A 22,594-nucleotide genomic window follows, 5' to 3' on the forward strand; every position below is an offset into this window, starting at 1 on the left:
TCATACCAAAGTCACTCACCGGTGATGAGCCGAGTGAACTTGTAAAATCCCCCTTTAACTTCAAACAGTGCATAAAGTGAACCTAATATGGCCCTTTATACAAGATGCAAAATGTTAAGTCTCTGATGTCTCTAGCGTGTGTGTGAAGTTTCAGCTCTTTGTTTAGTCACGAGGCAATAATAAATCAGAAAATACAAATAAAAAAAGACAAAATAAAAAAATAAAATTAAATAAAAAAATTATAATTTATATATTTTATTTTGTAATTATACATTTATTTTTTATTTTATTTATATAATTTTTAATGTTGTCGATAATAATGCACAATAATAAATTTTTTATTATATATTCATTATTTTATTTGATGCATTCGTTTATTTTACTTATATTTATTTAATGTTGTTGATAATGTGCATTATTTTTATTATATATTCATTTATTTATTATTTTGTTTATTTTTTGCAGTCGATAGTGCAAATTATTTTTTATACATTTATTTTATTTAATGTCAACAATAAATGTGCAATTCATTTTTATTATAAATTTATTTATTATTATTTAATTTTTATGTATTAACTTATTTTATTTAAATATTTATTCATTATTTGACTTATTTAATGTTGTCTACAATAATGTGCAACTTATTTAATTTATTTACTTTATTTAATGTTGTCTAATAAATATTCTATTTTTATTAGATATTTATTTTATTTTATGTATTTTTTTACTTTTTTTATAATTGTGCAATTTTTTTATTATTTTGTTTGATGTATATATTTATTTCATGTTGTTTATAATTAATGTGCGATTTATTTTGTTTATATATTTTTTATTTTATGCATTTTATTTATTTAATGTCTATAATATTGTGCAATTAATTTTTATTATTTTGTTTGATGTATTTATTTATTTTGTGTTGTCTATAATAAAAGTGCGATTTATTTTTTATTATATTTAATGTATTTAAGGTTGTCTACAACAAACGAGCAATTTATTTATGATACATTTATTTATTTATTTTATTTGATGCATTAATTTTACTGTTGCCATTAATGCATTAATTTTAAAAATATATATATTATTTTATTTGATGTATTTATTTTATGCAGTCGATAATGTGTATAGTCTCCTGCACGCATTAATATGATGATCTCATGATTAACACTTTTTAATTACGTTTAAAAGTTGTCAATTCTGCAGCCTTACATTTATACACCATCATTGTCTTTGAAACTTGTGGTCATATTCAAATAATAATAATAAGAATAATAATAATAAAAAAGGATGCTCTTTTAAACTGTCTCCAACACAAAGAACAATTAATAAACCAACTTATAAACCCTAACTCCTTAAATTAGTAGAAATAGTCTTAATTAGACTATTATTACTGTTTCTTGTAATTAAGTTTTTTCCAAACTTTGACCTGTGCAGTGAAAGCATGAACCATAAACAGGATCAAGTGCTATATCAATGACAAACGCACCTCAGCACAGGTGGGGTGAATGCCGATGGTGTTGTCCAGCTGATCTTTGGTTATTCCACACTTCATAGCAGCTCCGAATCCCTGCGTGACCTCGCCAGCATTAGGACCCAGATAGTGGAAGCCAATCACACGCAGCTGCACACAGACGGAAACAAATCCAATTCATTCATGCAACATATCTTAATGTGAATCAGTCGCTTAATGCAAATTAAAGCGCGGTTCATAGTGAAATTGGCTAATTGCATCCCTTCTTAATATCTGTACTGCACTGCAAAATTTCAATGACTAAAAATGATTTCTAAGAATTAAGTTCACAATAGAGCATTCTGGATTGTTGGTTCAAATGCTGTACATTATACTGTATAAGTGTAGTGTAGCGTATAATCCTGACTGTGAGAATCTGATCAAACTGAATACTCGCGAGTGTCTTACATTGTCCAGTTTATTGCAGATGATCTTGGCGTAGCACTTGTTATTGTCCCGTCCGGGAACGGTAAACTCCAGAGGCCAGAACAGACTGTGATAAACCTGCAGAGATGAAGACACAATCATTACCAGCACATCATTAAAAACACTCATTACCAGCACACATTATTAAAGGGGACAGCAGTTGTTATATCCACTATGTCATATTGCCTATAACACCCTCACATGCTTACCTTTTTACAATTTTTGGGGAGAGCAAAATTTAAACCTGTGGTTTCAACCACCATATGCATTTAGACCTGTCCAGTTCATCTAGAATGCATCTCTGAACATCTTCTCAATTAGCATTTGGATTTATATTGCTCTCAAATGCATTCTGGAGAGTATTTACACACGTGCATTTCGTTTTGTATAATAGGCCTTTCAGTAGATTGTATAAAAAAAAAAAAAACATTCAAAGATTAGATTGGTATACAGACACATTCTGTCTGGACCTACTTATAGTTACATTACTTGCATATTTCACTTTCATAAATATTATAATTATTGGCCCATTACTTAATCTATTTGTTTATCACTAACTCTAAATGTCAGTAAATAAAAACTGAAATATATATATATTAAAATTACAGTAATATTATTGACAAATGTTTATATAATTTATTTACAATACGGTTTGCACAGTAATATTTTCGGTCTTTCAGTAGATATATTATATAACAAACCATTTCAAGACCACAAAGCTACACCATTAGAAAATTGAAGTGACCAGGTGTAAATGTGCAAATATGGCCTTCAAAGCCAGAGTAAACCCACACACACCTCAAGGTTTTCCTGTCCGTACATCTGGATGGCCTTTTCCTCTGGGTGTCCACAGCTGCCGTATTCCATAGGAGTGAAGACAGTGGTGGGGACGTTCACATAATCACACTGGACAGCACAAGAAAGAGAAAACATCATCTACTGCTTATAACCAGGCCCATACGAAAACTGCACGTGAATATTATACATTTAACCATTATATTGTTTATATTATACATTTAGAATACAGTTTGTAAAGTTAAAATTTCTGTCTCAGTAGATATATTATTTAAAGAAACTTTTGTTTACTAAAAACAAGTGAATCTAAGTGGATTTGCATTGTAAACCAAGTTTCTTTTTTTATTTCATATTTTAAGTTTAGTTACTATACTCCCTAAGACATTCTGCATAAATCCACAGATTTTTTTTTTTTACAATATTCTGCACAGAAATATGGAAATGTTTATGATTTATTTACAATACAGTAAAGTAATGCTTTCTATGTTTCAGTATATAGAATAAAAAGCTTGCTGTTTACCAAACAAGAGCATCTAATTGGAGATGCATCATTTAAAAAATAAATAAATAAAAATAATAACATTTAAAAATAAAAGTAATAACTAAAATAATAACAGATAAATAAACAAATCATTTAAAATAAATAAATAAATAAAACAACTAAAATATTAAAACAACAAATAAATAACAAAAAAATTAATAAAAACTAAATTATAAAAATAAATAATTAATAAAGTAAATAATTAATAAAAAAAAAATTAATTAACTAAAATAAAAGTAAAAATAAATAAATGATAAACTAATTAACTAAAATAATAAAAAAATTATTAAATAACTAAAATAATAAAAAAAACTTTAAAAAATAAAATAAAAGTAAAATAAATAATAAATTAATTAATTAAATACTGCCTAAAACATTCCACATTAATCCCATTGCTGTGCACACACTCTGCCCGGCTCTGCTTAGTCAACATCAACTGTGTTCAGAACGTCTCCTCACCTTCATGGTTGCTCCTGCGTACAGTCTGCGGGCCAGCAGTTTACCAGCCTGTATGGCCACCGGCGTGAGCTCCCACTTTCCCTCCAGAATGTCTCCAATGGCATAGATGTGAGGAACGTTGGTTTGCTCCTCATCATTCACTGGAACCTTCCCGTTCCTGCACAGAGAAACAGAAGATTATGAATAACTTTGTAAAGCAGACACAGACTTTTGGACTGAAGACTTAAAACAGAGGCATGCAAAAGTGTGTTAAGTCAGTGTGTGGAAACCTATAAAGAGAAGAAAACGAATGCATTTAATTAATTAATTAATTTTTTCCCCCCTTTGCCTTAGTCTCTATTTCAGAGGTCGCCACAGTGGAATGAACTGGCAACTATTCCAGCATATGTTTTATGCAGCGGATGCTCTTAAAGCCACAACCCAGTACTGAGAATAAATGCATTTAACTAATACATAAATAATCTATAATAAAATTATGATATTCATGTAAATATGAACACCAGAATACCACAAACTAACTAACTTTCACACTAATAACAATAATAAGCAAAATAATAAGCAGCAGCTGAGTGTGAACGGTTGACATTAAATGTACTGCAATTCAAGATTTAAACAATGTGAAATATGATCATTAAAACTCACTCACTCATTTCATAATGCTTGATCTGAGTCTGTTTCTATCTATATTCATGTCTCCTATTATTATTTAATAACTAAAAATCAGTGCGTCTCAAAATCACAAATATAACAAAGACAATTCGCTGCTGCATTTGTGACCAGAAAGCAATAAAAATAAAACACTTAAAATGTAACAGCCACATTACACTAGCAAACTTCTGCAATTTAAGACTAGACTCACAGCTTAAGAACTACTGCAATAAATGCACAATAATCCTCTAGTGTATTTGGCAAGCCTCTGATGCTTTTCGAAACACGATGTACATCAGAACTGATTGAGCAAGTCAAGTCAGCATGAGCAATTCAATTTAAAGCACTTGAGTCATAAAGATCAGCGAGCTACTCATACAAGAGAGCAGTAAAAGAGCTGTGCATCATACTCGTGTGTGTGTGTGTGTGGGTCATATGACTGCTCAGAACAGATCTAAAAGCTCTGTGCTGCACTAATCCTTCAGGAGGAGTCATTGAGTGCATTAATACAACCCATCACACACTACTCAATGGAAATGCTTTTCTTAATTCATCCAGAAAGAGCACACTGCACTTTATTCTGGTCAATTCTTGGACATTTCCCAGAACTAAATAGTGCTGATTCACTGTGACACTGCCTCCACTACTCACTCTGGCCACGCCCACTCAGTGCTTCCCTGACAACAAGGACTTTGTTTAGAGTTTACGGGTTGGGCTGAGAGGACAAATGACCAACCATTCATAACAGCGGCACATACTTCTCATTGATTTTAACTCCCGCCTTGTCCAGACCGATCTTTCCTGTACAGGCGTCACGGCCCACTGCTATCAACACCTAAAATAAACACACACAAAAAACACATCATTAAAGGAATGTGACAGTGCCTATTGTTAAAGGAAATAACAAACATTCATCATTAGCAGCAGACCAGCCTCACACTCTTAAATAACTGTACAGAGATCAGCTCAATGTTCACACTGATGCATTAACAAAAACACTTGACATTAGTGCTGGAAGTGCAGTTTTTTTCCCAATGGCTCATGTTTCCCGGTGACTTCCAAGCAGGCTGTTTGACTACTGAGAAACCACATCAACTTTGGACACGACGCTGTACTTTCACAATAAATAGACTGTACTTTTTAGCTTCAATGGTCTCACTTCACAATAAAGTTATGCTAACATGAACTAATAATGAACAATACTTATGAAGCATTTATTACTCAGAGTTTAACATCTATTAATGCATTATTAAAATCCAAATTTGTGCTTGGTAATATCAGCGAATGCACTGCAAGTTAACATGAACGATTAATGAATATTGTATTTTCATTAACTAATAGGGATGCACAGATACCATTTTTTTTTTGGAAATGATCCAATTCTGATGCCAAATATTCGGAGTATTGACTGACACAGATTCGATCTCAATATTGTGTGTTTTTAAAAACATTAATACAGTTTCTATAGTTCTGGTGATAACCTCAAATAATATGTCTTCTTTAGTAAAGATAGCACTACTTTACATGACAGATGGCACAATCTAACTAAAAACATGACGCTTGCTATATAGGCCACCGTATTTAAGCACTCGTTTTGACATTGATATGATCTGTTGTGGTCCAGCTTATGTCTCCTTTATTAATATTAAGATTTGTCTTTGAAATCTGTAATAGGCTATCACCATTGACAATAATCGTTGGTGAAATAACCAGCATTTTAGCAAGCCTGATATTTTCCTGCAGGTTTGAGGCAGGCTCAACTAAACCGTCAGAGGTCAGCTATACTTAAGCATTCACTTGCCTAAACTCGCCGTGAGAGAGATGGAGAAACTAAAAGCATGTCTGAATAATTATCTTTTTGGAACGAATTTCATCTGGTATAATCTGTTGACTATTTTAATGAATTTTTGTCGGTCAGTCATCTACAAAATAAACAAGAATATTTGAGGGGAAGTTCAAAATAAGGTCCGCTTATCAGCGCACAAACTGGTCTGTTAAATAAATGATATAAATAAATAATAATATTTATTAAAAAAAAAAAAAATGATATAAATAAAATTAATTTGAAATATTCAGTTTCAGAGTAGCCTGTATTAGGATCATTTTTTGTTAATGACATTCCATATTGCACCCGTCAGTTTCACTTTTATTAATTTAATCAACTACTTTGACCACAATGAGCCAGGCTTTGCTTACTATTTGCAGCACTGAAAGTATTCCCCTCGGAAGAATAAACTCAGTCGGAAGGATGAGAATGGAAACCTGTGAGAATTTTATGGAGAGGTGCAAGGTAGGCCTATTTTGTGTGTGAAGCAGGTATTAACCCTCTCTATTCCAGTTTTGCGAATATGATCTGCTGATCTAACAGACACAGCGCAACATGATTTAGAAAAAGCAATGAACTCCTCGCTGCAGGTCAAAATGAAGCCATTTAATGTAAAACTAAATGCTTTTCTCCACTGATTATTTAAACAGGAACAAATAGTCTTGGAGAGTTTTTCCTGTTGTCATGAACGCGATCAGTGCATCCCTAGTAACTAACATGAACGAATACAGTAATAAATGTATTGTTTATTATTTGTTCATGTTAGTAAATACATTGATACAACCGCTTAGTGAAGATTTACCCCTTCAACACATTAAAGTAAATGTACATGTCTGAATGTAATGGCATCTAAAAAAAAAAACTACATGTGTTAAATGTTTATGGACATTATATATATATATATAAAAAAACACAAAATGTATACTTCATTTAGGTCCTTTCTCTAAATTGATTTATCAACTTGTAATACTTTAAGACTCCACTTTTAACCTTAAGATGTTCTGTAAATAAAGGTATCTGAAGTAAATTTTTATTGTTAATTTTTATTATATATATATATATATTTTTATATATATATATATATATATATATATATATATATATATATATATATATATATATATATATAAAAAAAAAATATATATATATATATATATATATAAAAATATAAAAATATATATAAAAAAATTAATATATATTAAAAAAAAAAAAAAAAAAAAAAAAAAATATATATATATATATATATATATATATATATATATATATATATATATATATATATATATATATATAAATAAATAAAATAAGAGACAAGTTATGTTTCCATCGATAAATGCAAACGAACTGTGTGCAAAGCTGGATTATCGCATAAAAGACATGCGAATAAAGCAGCGTTTCCATCTAACAAGTCAAAGCGAACAAAATCGCCACTTCTTGATTAACTGGCACCAAATATCAACAGTAAGAAATCTCTTATGACACAATCACATGACCTTTTTTAATGCGCATGCTGAAATTTGTGTGGTAAAAGTGTTTCCATCGTAGTTTATGCACATCTTTTCTTATCAAATAAAACGTTTCTCCTACTCAATTATGCGCATACGCTTATGCGGATTTTAAAAATGTATGCGCATCATGGCGTTTCCATCAACCGTTTTTTTATGCGCATATGCAAAATGCACATAAAAATAGGTGGATAGAAACATAGCTACAGACAACTATACTGAACTTTGTTGCATAGATATTCAAAATTATAATTTATACCTAAATATAAGTAACCATTTTCAAATATTTGCATTTATGTGTGTATTTATATTGTACTTGCACGTGTCAAAACAAACATGTTATGGATGGTTTTATGTTGCGTCTCTTTGGCATCACACTTACAGTGTTGTATTCTCCTTCGAAGACTTCCTCACTCTCTGTTGACTTAGCAGTCACTTTAATTCGGCCAGGAGTTCCAGCTTCCAGCTGCTCGATCTGTGGAAAAATACACCCTGAAATCACTGATGCTTTATCAACTGCATGTGTAAAGAGGCCATGATTATAATACTCTTCCTCAGGAGCATTTCATAACCACAGCAGCGACAGATAAGACATCATTTCAGATTTCAGTAATGTTTAACAGCACACACACACACACACGAACCAACCTTAGTGGGAACAAACTTCCTGAGGAATTTGACCCCGTGTGTCTCCATGTATTCTCCTGCACGGTCAGCCATGTCCTGATCAAAGCCTCGCAGCAGAATAGAGCGAACCATGATGGTCACATCCAGCCCCAAACCAGCCAGAAAGCCACCACACTCCAGAGCCACATAAGAGGCTCCCACCACAAGAGTCTTCCCAGGACAGTAGGGCAAAGAGAACAGATCATCACTGTAGGGAAAACCAACAGAAACACAGCAGAGATGGATTATGCATTCCTCAAATGTAGCAAACATTCTGAAGCAGTTAAAGAGACAGTTCACAATTAAAATAGTCATTATTTACTTGCATAATAAGGACAACGAATACTAAGGAAGTCAACGATTACAAGCTTTATTAAAAAGCCTTCTTTAGGTGTTCAAGAGAAGAAACTTAAAGGTTTGGAAACACTTGAGGTTAAGTAAATAAGTACATGTGTGAAAGTCTTTTTAAATATCAAAAGAGCTGGCAAAGAAAAACAACTATAATCCCTATATAATAGATAATACCAATACAGGGCTCGAAATTATATGCGCCCGAAATTTAAGCTATGCAACCTCATAATATATATTGGGAGCATTCGTGCGACTGCATATAATGGTTGTAGTGCGACCTGTTTTGGTTTTTTTCTAAAAACGTGGTAAAACCGCTATATTGGTTCATATTAGCTGTCAATCACTCAAGACTTTCCGCTGTCAGATGAGGGAGGGAGCTTTTGTGACCGCGGGGAATGCAAACGGCTAAAGAGTGAAAAGTACACTGACTCTCGATGCGCTGCATGCACCGTGTTCAGCCAAAACAATCTCACGGCAATTCGTAACTTTTTCATACGTTTCCTCGTGAGATCAGGCTGCAACAGCGCAAATGTCCACTAAAACACCATCACCAAAGAAGCTCGCCTTAACTGAGTTTAAACTGATGCGGGTTATAACAGAGAACAGTATTGCGCCGGTGGTCATCGGGAGAATCCTGCTCTGCCCCCCTCATATATTGGGCCGGCTGACTCGCATGCTTTTCCGCAAACACAGAAAGATGTAATTCAGCGCGTAACGAGGCTGAGCATTAAAACCACACAAACCGAAACCAAAACTTTTATAAGTGAGACTTTTCTTCCTTACCTGTCCGTTCTTTCTTGAGGTGTAGATTATTCTTCTATTTAATTACTGATGACTGCTTTGCAGCTTTCAGCATTGAATTGAATGATTTATTATATTATTTCGTTTGTTTTGTAGCAGAACTATTATTTATTAAATTGACGTGCATATAAAAACAGCAGAACAAAATAAATATTTCTTACTACAATGCTTCATTTGTGTTTGATGCAAACCATCAATTTATTTTTCATAAAGCAACAGCAGGACATTATATAGCAGATTACTTACATTAAAGCACATTCAAGGCAGCATGATGATGAGAAATATAATTCATTATGAGTATTATTGTCATCATCGTCATCATGAATATTTTATAATTATTCAACATTCATTTTGGAATTGTTGCACAAATATTAAGTCATCACAGCATTAGTTAGAGAGTTGTTTCTGGGTTTTGTTAGTCCCAATTGATGTTGTTTTCAAATACAATAAATCCCTTAATATACAACTTGTCAAATATATCATTCATCTTTGGAGGGTGCTCTTAAATTTTTCAGGTTGGGAGCACCGGTGCTACCAAGTAAGAAAGTTAATTTCGAGCCCTGCAATACCAATAGTAACCAATTATTATGAAAGCACAATAACATTTTCCAAGCACTTTATCAACAAACTGAGCACTTCCCCAATCTTGAAAACACAAAGTTAAAGCTGAAGCATCTCCAGCACCTGTACGAACCCTGATCAGGGGAAGCTTTCGTTCCCTTGGCGAGTGAGAATGAATCAGCTTTAATCAATAAATCCTGTAAATAAATCAGCACAGCTGCAGTAATGACCCCCTGAGGTCCAGCTGCATTTATCCGGCTCTCCAGAGGAGGTTTACCGCGGTGAGCTCAGTTTCAGCTCACCTGGTGATGCAGAACTCTTTGTCTCCCGGGATGCCCAGGTAACGAGGCCTTTCTCCAGTCGCCAGGACAAACTGAGCCGCGGTGTAGAACGTCTCTTTGCCACGCTTGTTTGTGGCCTGTTGAGAAGAGCAAATTAATAATAAGTAACAGCAGCTTTAAGCATATTGTGACTGGAGATGCATGTAATTATGACTGATTTCAAATGTTGTTTAAAATGGAAGTTGCGTCGAAAAGCTTAAAACATAAAAAAAAAATAAAAAAATAAAAAAATCTTTGTGGTGTATACAAAAGCCAACACTTAAAACACGGTCAAATCCCTCAATGAATTCCACTAAAACTAGGACATGAATTTACAGCAAGTTTGTCTCACACTATAATAATTTCAGGCGGTATAATAATAATAGATTTTAAAAACCTGCACTCAACATCAGATAATGCATAGCAGTTTCTAGAATTTAAAACAGCAATGCAGAACAATAGAAAGATCTGTCAATAGAAAATCTTTATGCAAATTAGCCAACATTAAACAGTTACAAACTATAGGGAACGTTTAAAGACATTGAATTAAATGACTTTTAGAAATACTTTATGGGCTCTGTAGAACCATTTAAAAACACTTATTTGATATTTTATAACACATATATGATATTTTTATACAAGCTTTTAATTACTAATGGTTGGCTGTTAGTAAGTTTATGTGGCATTTGTACAGGTGATATTTAATCCGTTTTATCTGTTGTTGTTGATTTTTTTTTTTTACTATACATCACTTTGTGAATGCTTGTCTGTAATTATATTTCTTATGTAGGTTATATCATCTATAGCGCAACATTTTTAGTGGAGTGAAATAGGTGTGAACAGGCTATTAACAATTACTAATGTTACGTTATTAGTGGACTAGACCTGCAAATCCGTAAATGTGACCGATTTAAACCAAATTCCATTTATAGCATCAATTATTATTTAAAAAATTAAAAACAGCACCCATAAAAACCAAGTATCTGCATCTTTTGCATGTTCATGAACTGCTGAAAAACGGAAATACTTAGTCTTTACATTCAAGCCATCCCTAAAATAAACTAATAATTTTAGTCTTAAAAAACAAAAAAGGTAGAAAAAACCCATCTAACTGCCTTTGCATTCACGCTGTATATGGACCTGTAATGAATCTCTCTCATCCAATTTAGCTTTAAATCATAAACTCATTGTCATTCAGAAAGCCTCTTATGAATATATTATAACATATGAATATATTAGATTATATAATATCCAGTATAACTGGTTTGCTGGGTCAGAGCACACTTGCCTTGATCTTGTGCGGCTCCACAAACTCAGCATAAGCGTTGACATAGTTGACGTTTTTGTCCCTTAGGGAAACCCTGTAGCCCCAGTTCAGTGACCCAATGTAGTTATTCACTGCAGTCTTCATTGTTTCCCAGTTGTGTGTCACTTTAATAAAGAGCAATATTTTATGAGAACATATTTTTGAACTTGAGGAATCTACATGAGCAAGAAGAAAAAGTTATGCGTTACATGTTATGTGTGCTACATGTTATGGATGAGGACTCCAAAACAAATCTAGCTTTGACACAAATAAAGTAACCTAAATATGAACTCCTATAAGAGTCTTTAGCAACATTAAGCAATGCAAGATTACACTCAAAAAATATATAAAACTCTGACAGGGAAAGAGGAAATCAATCTGCAACAGTGATGTCTCCATAGCAGAAATCTCACAATTGCATCATAACATAAACAACCGCTTACTGCTGTAAACTCATAGCAGTTCAATCTGACACGCACTTCTTCAAGCCATTTCTATCTGCAGTGCATTCAATCATGTGATGCAATTCTTGTCTGGCTCACAGAGTTTAACAAACAACAGATCTCCTTCACACATGTACCACCATGTACCATCAGCAACTTCATAGCAGTGTAGAATCTATGGCTCACCCTGTTCAGCGAACTCCCATCCAAACTTGCGAGCGTCCTCCATGGCTGTGCCCAGCAGTGCTGTTTGGTGCATCAGTTTCTTAGGAATACAGCCCACATTCACACATGTGCCGCCCAGACCTGGAGGAGACCACATATTGAGACCTTTCTACAAGTACATATAGGCCCGTCACGATATCTATTATTTGTTGTATGGTATATTGCACCAAATATATTGTAATAAACGATGTTATTGTCATTTTAAAGACCATTTATGGAACTGATTATATAATGCCAGAATGATAAATGAAAGGTTCATATAATGTGTTCTTGCATTAAGTATAATCACTTTAACAATTTAATAATGAAGCATTGGAATCAGAATGTGAAAACGTACATCTAAAGAAATAATAATAATAGTTAATAAAAAAGGTCCCAAGTAAAAAGTAACAGAGGCTGCGATATCTTTTACCAGATCTACTTTCAGTTGTCAGAGACCCACATGAAAAAACACTAGTAAATTATAGTAAATACAAGTGTTTTTTTTTTAACCATACTGACACGGACACCTCCAAGATAGAGAGATAAAGATGTTGCGCAATCTGTTTAAAGTGTTGCTAGAATTGCTTTTTTTTTGTAATGTACGGGCGATTTTTACATTGCATCACCAAAAATTGAGGTCATGTCCATGTACTGTAGGATAAGTCCATATATTGATTAGTGCAACAGGCTTAAGTACATACTTAAATTGCATAATTCCTTATTGTAGAATACTCACCCCAGGCTGTGCCCTGTGGTGTTGGAACAACATAATCCAGAACCATCACCTTTTTACCCAAGGTTGCTGCTTCCTGTTTGGGCATGAAAGGGATGTTACAAAAATAAAACTAAATGAAATAAAAAAACACCACTTGAGCACAAAACCTTAGAGGTACCAAAGTTTGGCTTGAATTTTTATATTAAAAAAAAATCAGCAACAATTTTACATGATGGCAAGATAATGGTGGCAACATAAAATATACAGAGCAGGGGTTTCATTTATAACCTCATCGTCACGCAAAAACTGTGATCCATAAAAAAACTTGATGGGGCAATAAGGGCAGCTGTAAGTTAACTCGAAGTAAACGTACTTAAATATTGACTTGATGGTTATGGTTTATATGATGATTTGAAGTGGTTCAAATAATAAATTAATTAAATTTTAATTCTAGAGGTGACGCAGTGGCGCAATAAGTAGTGCTGTTGCCTCACAGCAAGAAGGTCGCTGGGTCGAGCCTTGTTCTCCCTGCATTCGCGTGGGTTCCCTCCGGGTGCTCTGGTTTCCCCCAGAGTCCAAAGACATGATGACAGGTGAATTGGGAAAGCTAAATTGTCCGTAGTGTATGAGTGTGAATGAGTGTGTGTGGATGTTTCCCAGAGATGGGTTGCGGCTAGAAGGTGATCCAAAGTGTAAAAACGTGCTGGATAAGTTGGCTGTGGGGACCCCGGATTAATAAACGGAATAAGCCGAAAAGAAAATGAATGAATGACTTAATTCTACTGTATGTTAATATTTTAAAAGGTTTCAATGCACATTTTATAAATCAGATACCCAGGAACTTTAATATCAAATGAGCATCATGTAAAATAGTGCAACATCAGATAATTAAATTTCAGTGAACCATATAAAATACATAGAAAATAAATTACATAGAAAATAATTTTTTGGTTACTGAGTAATTAGCAATAAATAACACTTTAAAATAGGAGTTTCCATGTGATTTTCTAAACTAGTAGCGTTTTGAAATTAATGAATGCATAATAAACGTGATAACTGTGAAAACATGTTTATTCCTCAGACTATAATTGTACAACCAAACTCAATCATTGCATCCCTAGTCCTAACAATATTATCTTCTCAAATATTGTTAAAATTGGGTATAAATTAGCCTTAAAATCATGTAACATGAGCTCATCTTCTCAAATATTGGTAAAATTTGGTATGAATCAGCCATAAAATCATGTAACATGAGCTTATCTTCACAAATATTGGTAAAATTGGGTATAAATTACCCTTAAAATCATGTAACATGAGCTCATCTTCTCAAATATTGGTACAATTTGGTATGAATCAGCCATAAAATCATGTAACATGAGCTTATCTTCTTAAATATTTGTAAAATGTGGTATAAATTAGCTTTAAAATCATGTAACATGAACTTATCTTCTCAAATATTGGTCAAATTGGGTATAAATAAGCCTTAAAATAGTGTAACATGGGCTTATCTCCTCAAATATTGTTAAAATTGGGTATAAATTAGCCTAAAAATCATGTAACATGAGCTTATCTTCTCAAATATTGGTCAAAATTGGGTATAAATTACCCTTAAAATCATGTAACATGAGCTTCTCGTAAAAACAACTTACTTTGACAACAAAAATACTTGAGACAGCAAGTGAAACAGCCATTTGAAATAGCCATTTCGCCAAGTTCTTGCTTGTATACAAATCCTACATACACATACATTAAAGCTGTGACATGAACATCAAACAGGGCAAATCCATGTAACCCGAGCCCCAGTTTGTGATTGAGAATGTGGAATGTCCCGAATGACCTGAATTAACCCAACACACACACATGCAGTATTTAAGCAGCTTCATAAGTGAAGGATCTTTTAACCTCTTTGAAACCGAACTCGCCTTTGAACAGGCCAGACCACCTGATCCACCGCCGATGACGATGAGGTCATAATCGTACACTTCACTCCCTTCGCCCAACAGCTTCTGCAGGACGCCATCTTTGTGTGCCTGTTACCACAACAACAAACCAATCATCAGCAGCATAAAAAGCATGCTGATAAGAGCCATCATGAAGAGGTGCTTGTGCATTATTCAGCTCTATTACTGAAGGTCTTTCCCACAGAGCTGCTTTACACGCCATTGTCAAAGGCTTTTATAGACAGCTGACAGATCTACAGACACATGCATTACTGATAGAAACGTCTGATCAGTGTCTGTTTTTAATAAGCAGCTCTCTGATCAGCTAACTAACACGTTCAGCAAGTAAACTGGCCACGTTTTAGCACACAATGAAGAGCTAAAAAGGCTCCACTATCTGGTAAAAAAATAGCGTAGGTGAATTCTGGTTAATATATTTCATTTTATGCATACTAGATGAGTCTGAAGTAACAGATTAAGTAAACTAGAGTCCTGAAAGCATATTGGAAAAATTTATAACCATCAATACATGTACCCCTACTATAATATAAAAGGTTAGGATTAAAGTATGGGGTTACTGCATGTAAATATGCATGATTCTCAATTCAAACATGTAACGTCTCAGACAATGAGACATGTAACACTAAAATAAACGGTTACAGAAATGCAGCTAGATTACTTTATACTGCTGCTTATGATTACTTGCATTACTATGGCAATTCCCAGTGCTGACAATACCAGTATGTGCAGGAAATTTACTCAAAGATAAACCCTTAAATGAATAAAAACATTAAAATAATAATAAAACAAGAAAAAATAATAGGGAAATAATAAGAAATTGCATTACATTAATAATAGCAACAGAACAATCTAACATTAGACATTAGGATTTCATTGGAATTAGTGTAAAAACCACACCCTTAAAAATCTAGACACACTCTTATGCTTAAGAAACTGCTGAGTGTGAAACTGCCCTTTATAGAACAGTCTCAACGTGAATAAAGGGCAATTTTGTTCATTAAATGGGATAAGATACCTACTTTTCGGCCTGCATAAATGTTGGAATAAGTTAAGATTAAGTTAATTGTCTATAATAATAATGAACTTTACACTTCTTCAGCAACTAAAAGGGCGTGTAGGTGAAACTGAACGTTCAGTACTAGCTCAGTCACTCATGACCATCAGCTCCTCTAGAAGTCAAGCAAGAACTGCTTTGTGAAATGGGAAAATAACACTTCATACTAAATACAACACTAAATACATTAGAAAAACCTTTTGGCATGATATTATCATTATAAAAATTATGCTGTATAATTACCTGTAAGTCTTCATAACGGATGCGAGTTTTAGTTTTAGAATTAAATGTAAAGGAAATTATATATATATATATATATATATATATATATATATATATATATATATATATATATATATTTATAAAATGCTTATAAAAGCAGATTAAAAGAAGGCACAACAAATGTATAATATATATATATATATATATATATATTTTTTTTTTTTATATATGTATATTTGTTAATAAATAAAGGTTTAAATTAGCATTTTAAACCTTTATTTATTAACAAATATACATTAAAAAAAAAATATATATATATATATATATATATATATATATGTATATATATATATATATATATATATATATATATATATATATATATATATATATATATATATATATATATATATATATATATATATATTTTTTTTTTATATGTATATTTGTTAATAAATAAAGGTTTAAAATGCTAATTTAAACCTTTATTTATTAACAAATATACATATAAAAAAAAAAAAAAATATATATATATATATATATATATATATATATATATATATATATATATATATATATATATATATATATATTTTTTTTTTTTTTTTTTTTTATATGTATATTTGTTAATAAATAAAGGTTTAAATGAGCATTTTAAACAAACATTTTAGTGAAAATGTCAGACAGATAGGCCCTCAAAAATTGATCGGAAAAAGATCTGGGCCCCGAAGTAAAAAGGTTTGAGAACCCCTGTACTATGAAATCCCTAGACAAACAAGTATTACTGAATCACAAATGTAGAAATCAGAAAGAAAACCCCAAACCTTCATGGTGTTGTCACAGCCTCCGATGTGTTTCTTGTTGATGAAGACATTAGGAACGGTTTTCTGGCCGGTCATCTCATGCAACAAGTCCTGGTAGTTTGTCCCATCCTCTAAAACACATCAGAGATGATAGCAGACTTATATCAGTACCGATATTTATATAATAAAAATAAATAAATGAACAAAAAAACAATATATTGTAGTAATGAACATGCATGATATAGTTACTGTAGACCAGGGGTCACTAATCCTGCTCCTGGAGGGCCGGTGTCCCTGCAGGGTTTAGTACACATTGCCTCAACACACCTGCCTGGATGTTTCAAGTATACCTAGTAAGACCTTGATTAGCTTTTTCAGGTGTGTTTGATTAGGGTTGGAGCTAAAATCTGCTGGACACCGGCCCTCCAGGAACAAGTTTGGTGACCCCTGCTGTAGACGCTTCAAAATACAATGAACAATTATTTATTATTTTAACTTTGAGTTTTAAGAATATTCACAAAAACCACAAATGATTGAAGACCGTGTTTATTTTCAAACATTAACATTGCTTATGACCTGAGAAAATGTGCTAAATATGTATAAGCCATCAACACTATATACAGTAAGATTTAATCTGTTGAGATTAGTTAAACTAAACTCGCAATGAAAACTACAAAAGCATTAATTAATCTTAGGTGACGTTCATTTAAGTTAATGCTTCACTCAAAGTAGTGAAAATTTTTTTATTAAATGGAGATAACAACTAATAAATGAGTTGTATTTTTTAAACTAACAACAACACAGTAAGAAATGTGATTATTACTCACTGTTGGTTTTAATGAAATAAATACGGTTTACTAATAAAGGGATCGTAAAGTGTTACATATATTCTTTTGCAATTAAATTATTATATATCTAAACATTTATTTACATTGATTATTATATTTATCCCTATTTTGCAGCTTAAGACTAATCATGATAACCCCATATATTAAGATAAAAGCTTCAACAATTAAATCACAAAAATAAAATCTGAGACTGTCATAAGCCTGATCATGCATCTCAGCACTCACTGTCCACATCTCCACCACACAGGCAGCTCTCTGAGATACACATCTAATCTTATTCAGATCTGGCTCTGCAGGGCTGCTTCTGAAACTAATGTTTAGCTCCAGGCACACAGGAGATAAAAAAAAAAAAAAAAACCTAATGGAAGTTAATCAGGTCTGAAGCCATTTGCCAGAGAACCCATTATCAGGGTCGTGCTCCTAACATGAGAAGAGCAGCTGTGCATGTACATCGAGATAAGAGAAGACTGATACTGGAGACACAGCGGAGAGAGTGAAGGAAAGCTTATAGAGGAAGCCCATTTTCAGACATTAGAAACACTGGAGTGACTCAGCAGTTCACTGGGAACGCTTAAACATTAACTTCAGACTTTCAGCGCAATGTTCACAGACCACATGAATGAATATTTCAGTTCATCTGTCAATGAGGTGGTAGGAGTTCAATACCCTGAACATTAGAATAAGAACAACTGCTGAAGTAAAAACATACGAGCTCAATAATCTTGCATATCAGAAGGATCTTAGTCAAAAAAATGCAATTGCAAGATCAGCAAAACAAAAAAGCCCTTCTTTACACAACATGTAATCAATAGATGGTAAAGTGTAATCTCAGAACTGGTCTCTGTAATATGAAGCCATTATAAACAAAATAGTCAAATAATGATCTCTCCAGGTTTCTAAATTAGTCGACTTAAAAACATTTACAAGCAGGATTTACACCCTGTATTTATTTATTTCATTTTGAGAATGTTCTCATTTCACGAACAAATCAAAATGCCATAACTTTCAGAGTTAAAAACAACAACTTTTGTCTAAATCTGTTTGAAACTTATCTTTACAAACCACATACAGATGTGGACAAAACGGTCCAAGGTGCCCTTTGGCCAGGCCAGTTTCATTAGTTTGTTTTTTTTTAATGCTTCTGTTCAACAACCATTCGAAAGCATATCTAAATTTCATGAATTGTTTCCAGTCATTTTTGATTAATCAATTTTTTTTAGCTTTAAGTTATTATATGGACCACTGTAGTTTTTCCTTTCTTCAATGAAAGGGGACAAACCATTTTGTCCACATAAGTATCGTATTATGCATATCAAACTCTAATCTAAACTCAAAATGTTGGGCGAAAACTACATTTTTTTTTTTAACTGGGACTGGGGTGACAATGAGTTTAATATATACATTTAAAAAAAACTTAATTCACTAATGTTGACCCTTGACCATCAATATATAAATTCACTAATGTTTATCCTGGACCATCAATATATAAATTCACTAATGTTGATCCTGGACCATCAATATATAAATTCACTAATGTTGATCCTGGACCATCAATATATAAATTCACTAATGTTGATCCTGGACCATCAATATATAAATTCACTAATGTTGATCCTGGACCATCAATATATAAATTCACTAATGTTGATCCTGGACCATCAATATATAAATTCACTAATGTTGATCCTGGACCATCAATATATAATTTCACTAATGTTGATCCTGGACCATCAATATATAAATTCACTAATGTTGATCCTGGACCATCAATATATAAATTTACTAATGTTGATCCTGGACCATCAATATATAAATTCACTAATGTTGATCCTGGACCATCAATATATAAATTTACTAATGTTGATCCTGGACCATCAATATATAAATTTACTAATGTTGATCCTGGACCATCAATATATAATTTCACTAATGTTGATCCTGGACCATCACTAATGTTGATCCTGGACCATCAATATATAAATTCACTAATGTTGATCCTGGACCATCAATATATAAATTCACTACTGTTGATCCTGGACCATCACTAATGTTGATCCTGGACTATCAATATATAAATTCACTAATGTTGTTCCTGGACCATCAATATATACATTCACTAATGTAGATCCTGGACCATCAATATATAAATTCACTAATGTTGATCCTGGACCATCACTAATGTTGATCCTGGACCATCAATATATAATTTCACTAATGTTGATCCTGGACCATCACTAATGTTGATCCTGGACCATCAATATATAAATTCACTAATGTTGATCCTGGACCATCAATATATAAATTCACTAATGTTGATCCTGGACCATCACTAATGTTGATCCTGGACCATCAATATATAATTTCACTAATGTTGATCCTGGACCATCACTAATGTTGATCCTGGACCATCAATATATAAATTCACTACTGTTGATCCTGGACCATCACTAATGTTGATCCTGGACTATCAATATATAAATTCACTAATGTTGATCCTGGACCATCAATATATACATTCACTAATGTAGATCCTGGACCATCAATATATAAATTAACTAATGTTGATCCTGGACCATCAATATATAAATTTACTAATGTTGATCCTGGACCATCAATATATAAATTCACTAATGTTGATCCTGGACCATCAATATATAAATTTACTAATGTTGATCCTGGACCATCAATATATAAATTTACTAATGTTGATCCTGGACCATCACTATATAATTTCACTAATGTTGATCCTGGACCATCACTAATGTTGATCCTGGACCATCAATATATAAATTCACTACTGTTGATCCTGGACCATCACTAATGTTGATCCTGGACTATCAATATATAAATTCACTAATGTTGTTCCTGGACCATCAATATATACATTCACTAATGTAGATCCTGGACCATCAATATATAAATTCACTAATGTTGATCCTGGACCATCAATATATAAATTCACTAATGTTGATCCTGGACCATCACTAATGTTGATCCTGGACCATCAATATATAATTTCACTAATGTTGATCCTGGACCATCACTAATGTTGATCCTGGACCATCAATATATAAATTCACTACTGTTGATCCTGGACCATCACTAATGTTGATCCTGGACTATCAATATATAAATTCACTAATGTTGATCCTGGACCATCAATATATACATTCACTAATGTAGATCCTGGACCATCAATATATAAATTAACTAATGTTGATCCTGGACCATCAATATATAAATTCACTAATGTTGATCCTGGACCATCAATATATAAATTCACTAATGTTGATCCTGGACCATCAATATATAAATTCACTACTGTTGATCCTGGACCATCACTAATGTTGATCCTGGACTATCAATATATAAATTCACTAATGTTGATCTTGGACCATCAATATATAAATTCACTAATGTTGATCCTGGACCATCAATATATAAATTCACTAATGTTGATCCTGGACCATCAATATATAAATTCACTAATGTTGATCCTGGACCATCAATATATAAATTCACTAATGTTGATCCTGGACCATCAATATATAAATTCACTAATGTTGATCCTGGACCATCAATATATAAATTCACTAATGTTGATCCTGGACCATCACTATATAATTTCACTAATGTTGATCCTGGACCATCACTAATGTTGATCCTGGACCATCAATATATAAATTCACTAATGTTGATCATGGACCATCAATATATAAATTCACTAATGTTGATCCTGGACCATCAAATATATAAATTCACTAATGTTGATCCTGGACCATCAATATATAAATTCACTAATGTTGATCCTGGACCATCAATATATAAATTCACTAATGTTGATCCTGGACCATCAATATATAAATTCACTAATGTTGATCCTGGACCATCAAATATATAAATTCACTAATGTTGATCCTGGACCATCAATATATAAATTCACTAATGTTGATCCTGGACCATCAATATATAAATTCACTAATGTTGATCCTGGACCATCAATATATAATTTCACTAATGTTGATCCTGGACCATCACTAATGTTGATCCTGGACCATCAATATATAAATTCACTAATGTTGATCCTGGACCATCAATATTTAAATTCACTAATGTTGATCCTGGACCATCAATATATAAATTCACTAATGTTGATCCTGGACCATCAAATATATAAATTCACTAATGTTGATCCTGGACCATCAAATATATAAATTCACTAATGTTGATCCTGGACCATCAATATATAAATTAACTAATGTTGATCCTGGACCATCAATATATAAATTCACTAATGTTGATCCTGGACCATCAATATTTAAATTCACTAATGTTGATCCTGGACCATCAATATATAAATTCACTAATGTTGATCCTGGACCATCAATATTTAAATTCACTAATGTTGATCCTGGACCATCACTATATAATTTCACTAATGTTGATCCTGGACCATCAATATATAAATTCACTAATGTTGATCCTGGACCATCAATATATAAATTCACTAATGTTGATCCTGGACCATCACTAAAGTTGATCCTGGACCATCAATATATAAATTCACTAATGTTGATCCTGGACCATCAATATATAAATTCACTAATGTTGATCCTGGACCATCAATATA

The 22,594-nt window shown here is 32.5% G+C and overlaps 1 protein-coding gene across 1 annotated transcript in view; it reads right to left on the reverse strand.

Annotated features, from left to right (window-relative positions):
• The window catches only part of txnrd3 (thioredoxin reductase 3), a 28,658-nt gene that overhangs the window by 1,511 nt on the left and 4,553 nt on the right, over window positions 1-22,594 (reverse strand). The window contains exons 3-15 of the mRNA NM_183072.2: window positions 17,138-17,247; window positions 14,999-15,106; window positions 13,098-13,170; window positions 12,341-12,460; window positions 11,694-11,836; window positions 10,388-10,503; window positions 8,355-8,580; window positions 8,089-8,181; window positions 5,135-5,211; window positions 3,729-3,885; window positions 2,732-2,839; window positions 1,916-2,011; window positions 1,484-1,618 (exon numbers count right to left, since the gene is read on the reverse strand). Coding sequence (NP_898895.2) covers window positions 1,484-1,618; window positions 1,916-2,011; window positions 2,732-2,839; window positions 3,729-3,885; window positions 5,135-5,211; window positions 8,089-8,181; window positions 8,355-8,580; window positions 10,388-10,503; window positions 11,694-11,836; window positions 12,341-12,460; window positions 13,098-13,170; window positions 14,999-15,106; window positions 17,138-17,247 — 1,562 coding nt within the window. The remainder of the gene's footprint in view (window positions 1-1,483; window positions 1,619-1,915; window positions 2,012-2,731; window positions 2,840-3,728; window positions 3,886-5,134; window positions 5,212-8,088; window positions 8,182-8,354; window positions 8,581-10,387; window positions 10,504-11,693; window positions 11,837-12,340; window positions 12,461-13,097; window positions 13,171-14,998; window positions 15,107-17,137; window positions 17,248-22,594) is intronic.

Source organism: Danio rerio, chromosome 6, assembly GCF_049306965.1.
Source record: "Danio rerio strain Tuebingen ecotype United States chromosome 6, GRCz12tu, whole genome shotgun sequence".
NCBI classification, from domain to species: domain Eukaryota; kingdom Metazoa; phylum Chordata; class Actinopteri; order Cypriniformes; family Danionidae; genus Danio; species Danio rerio.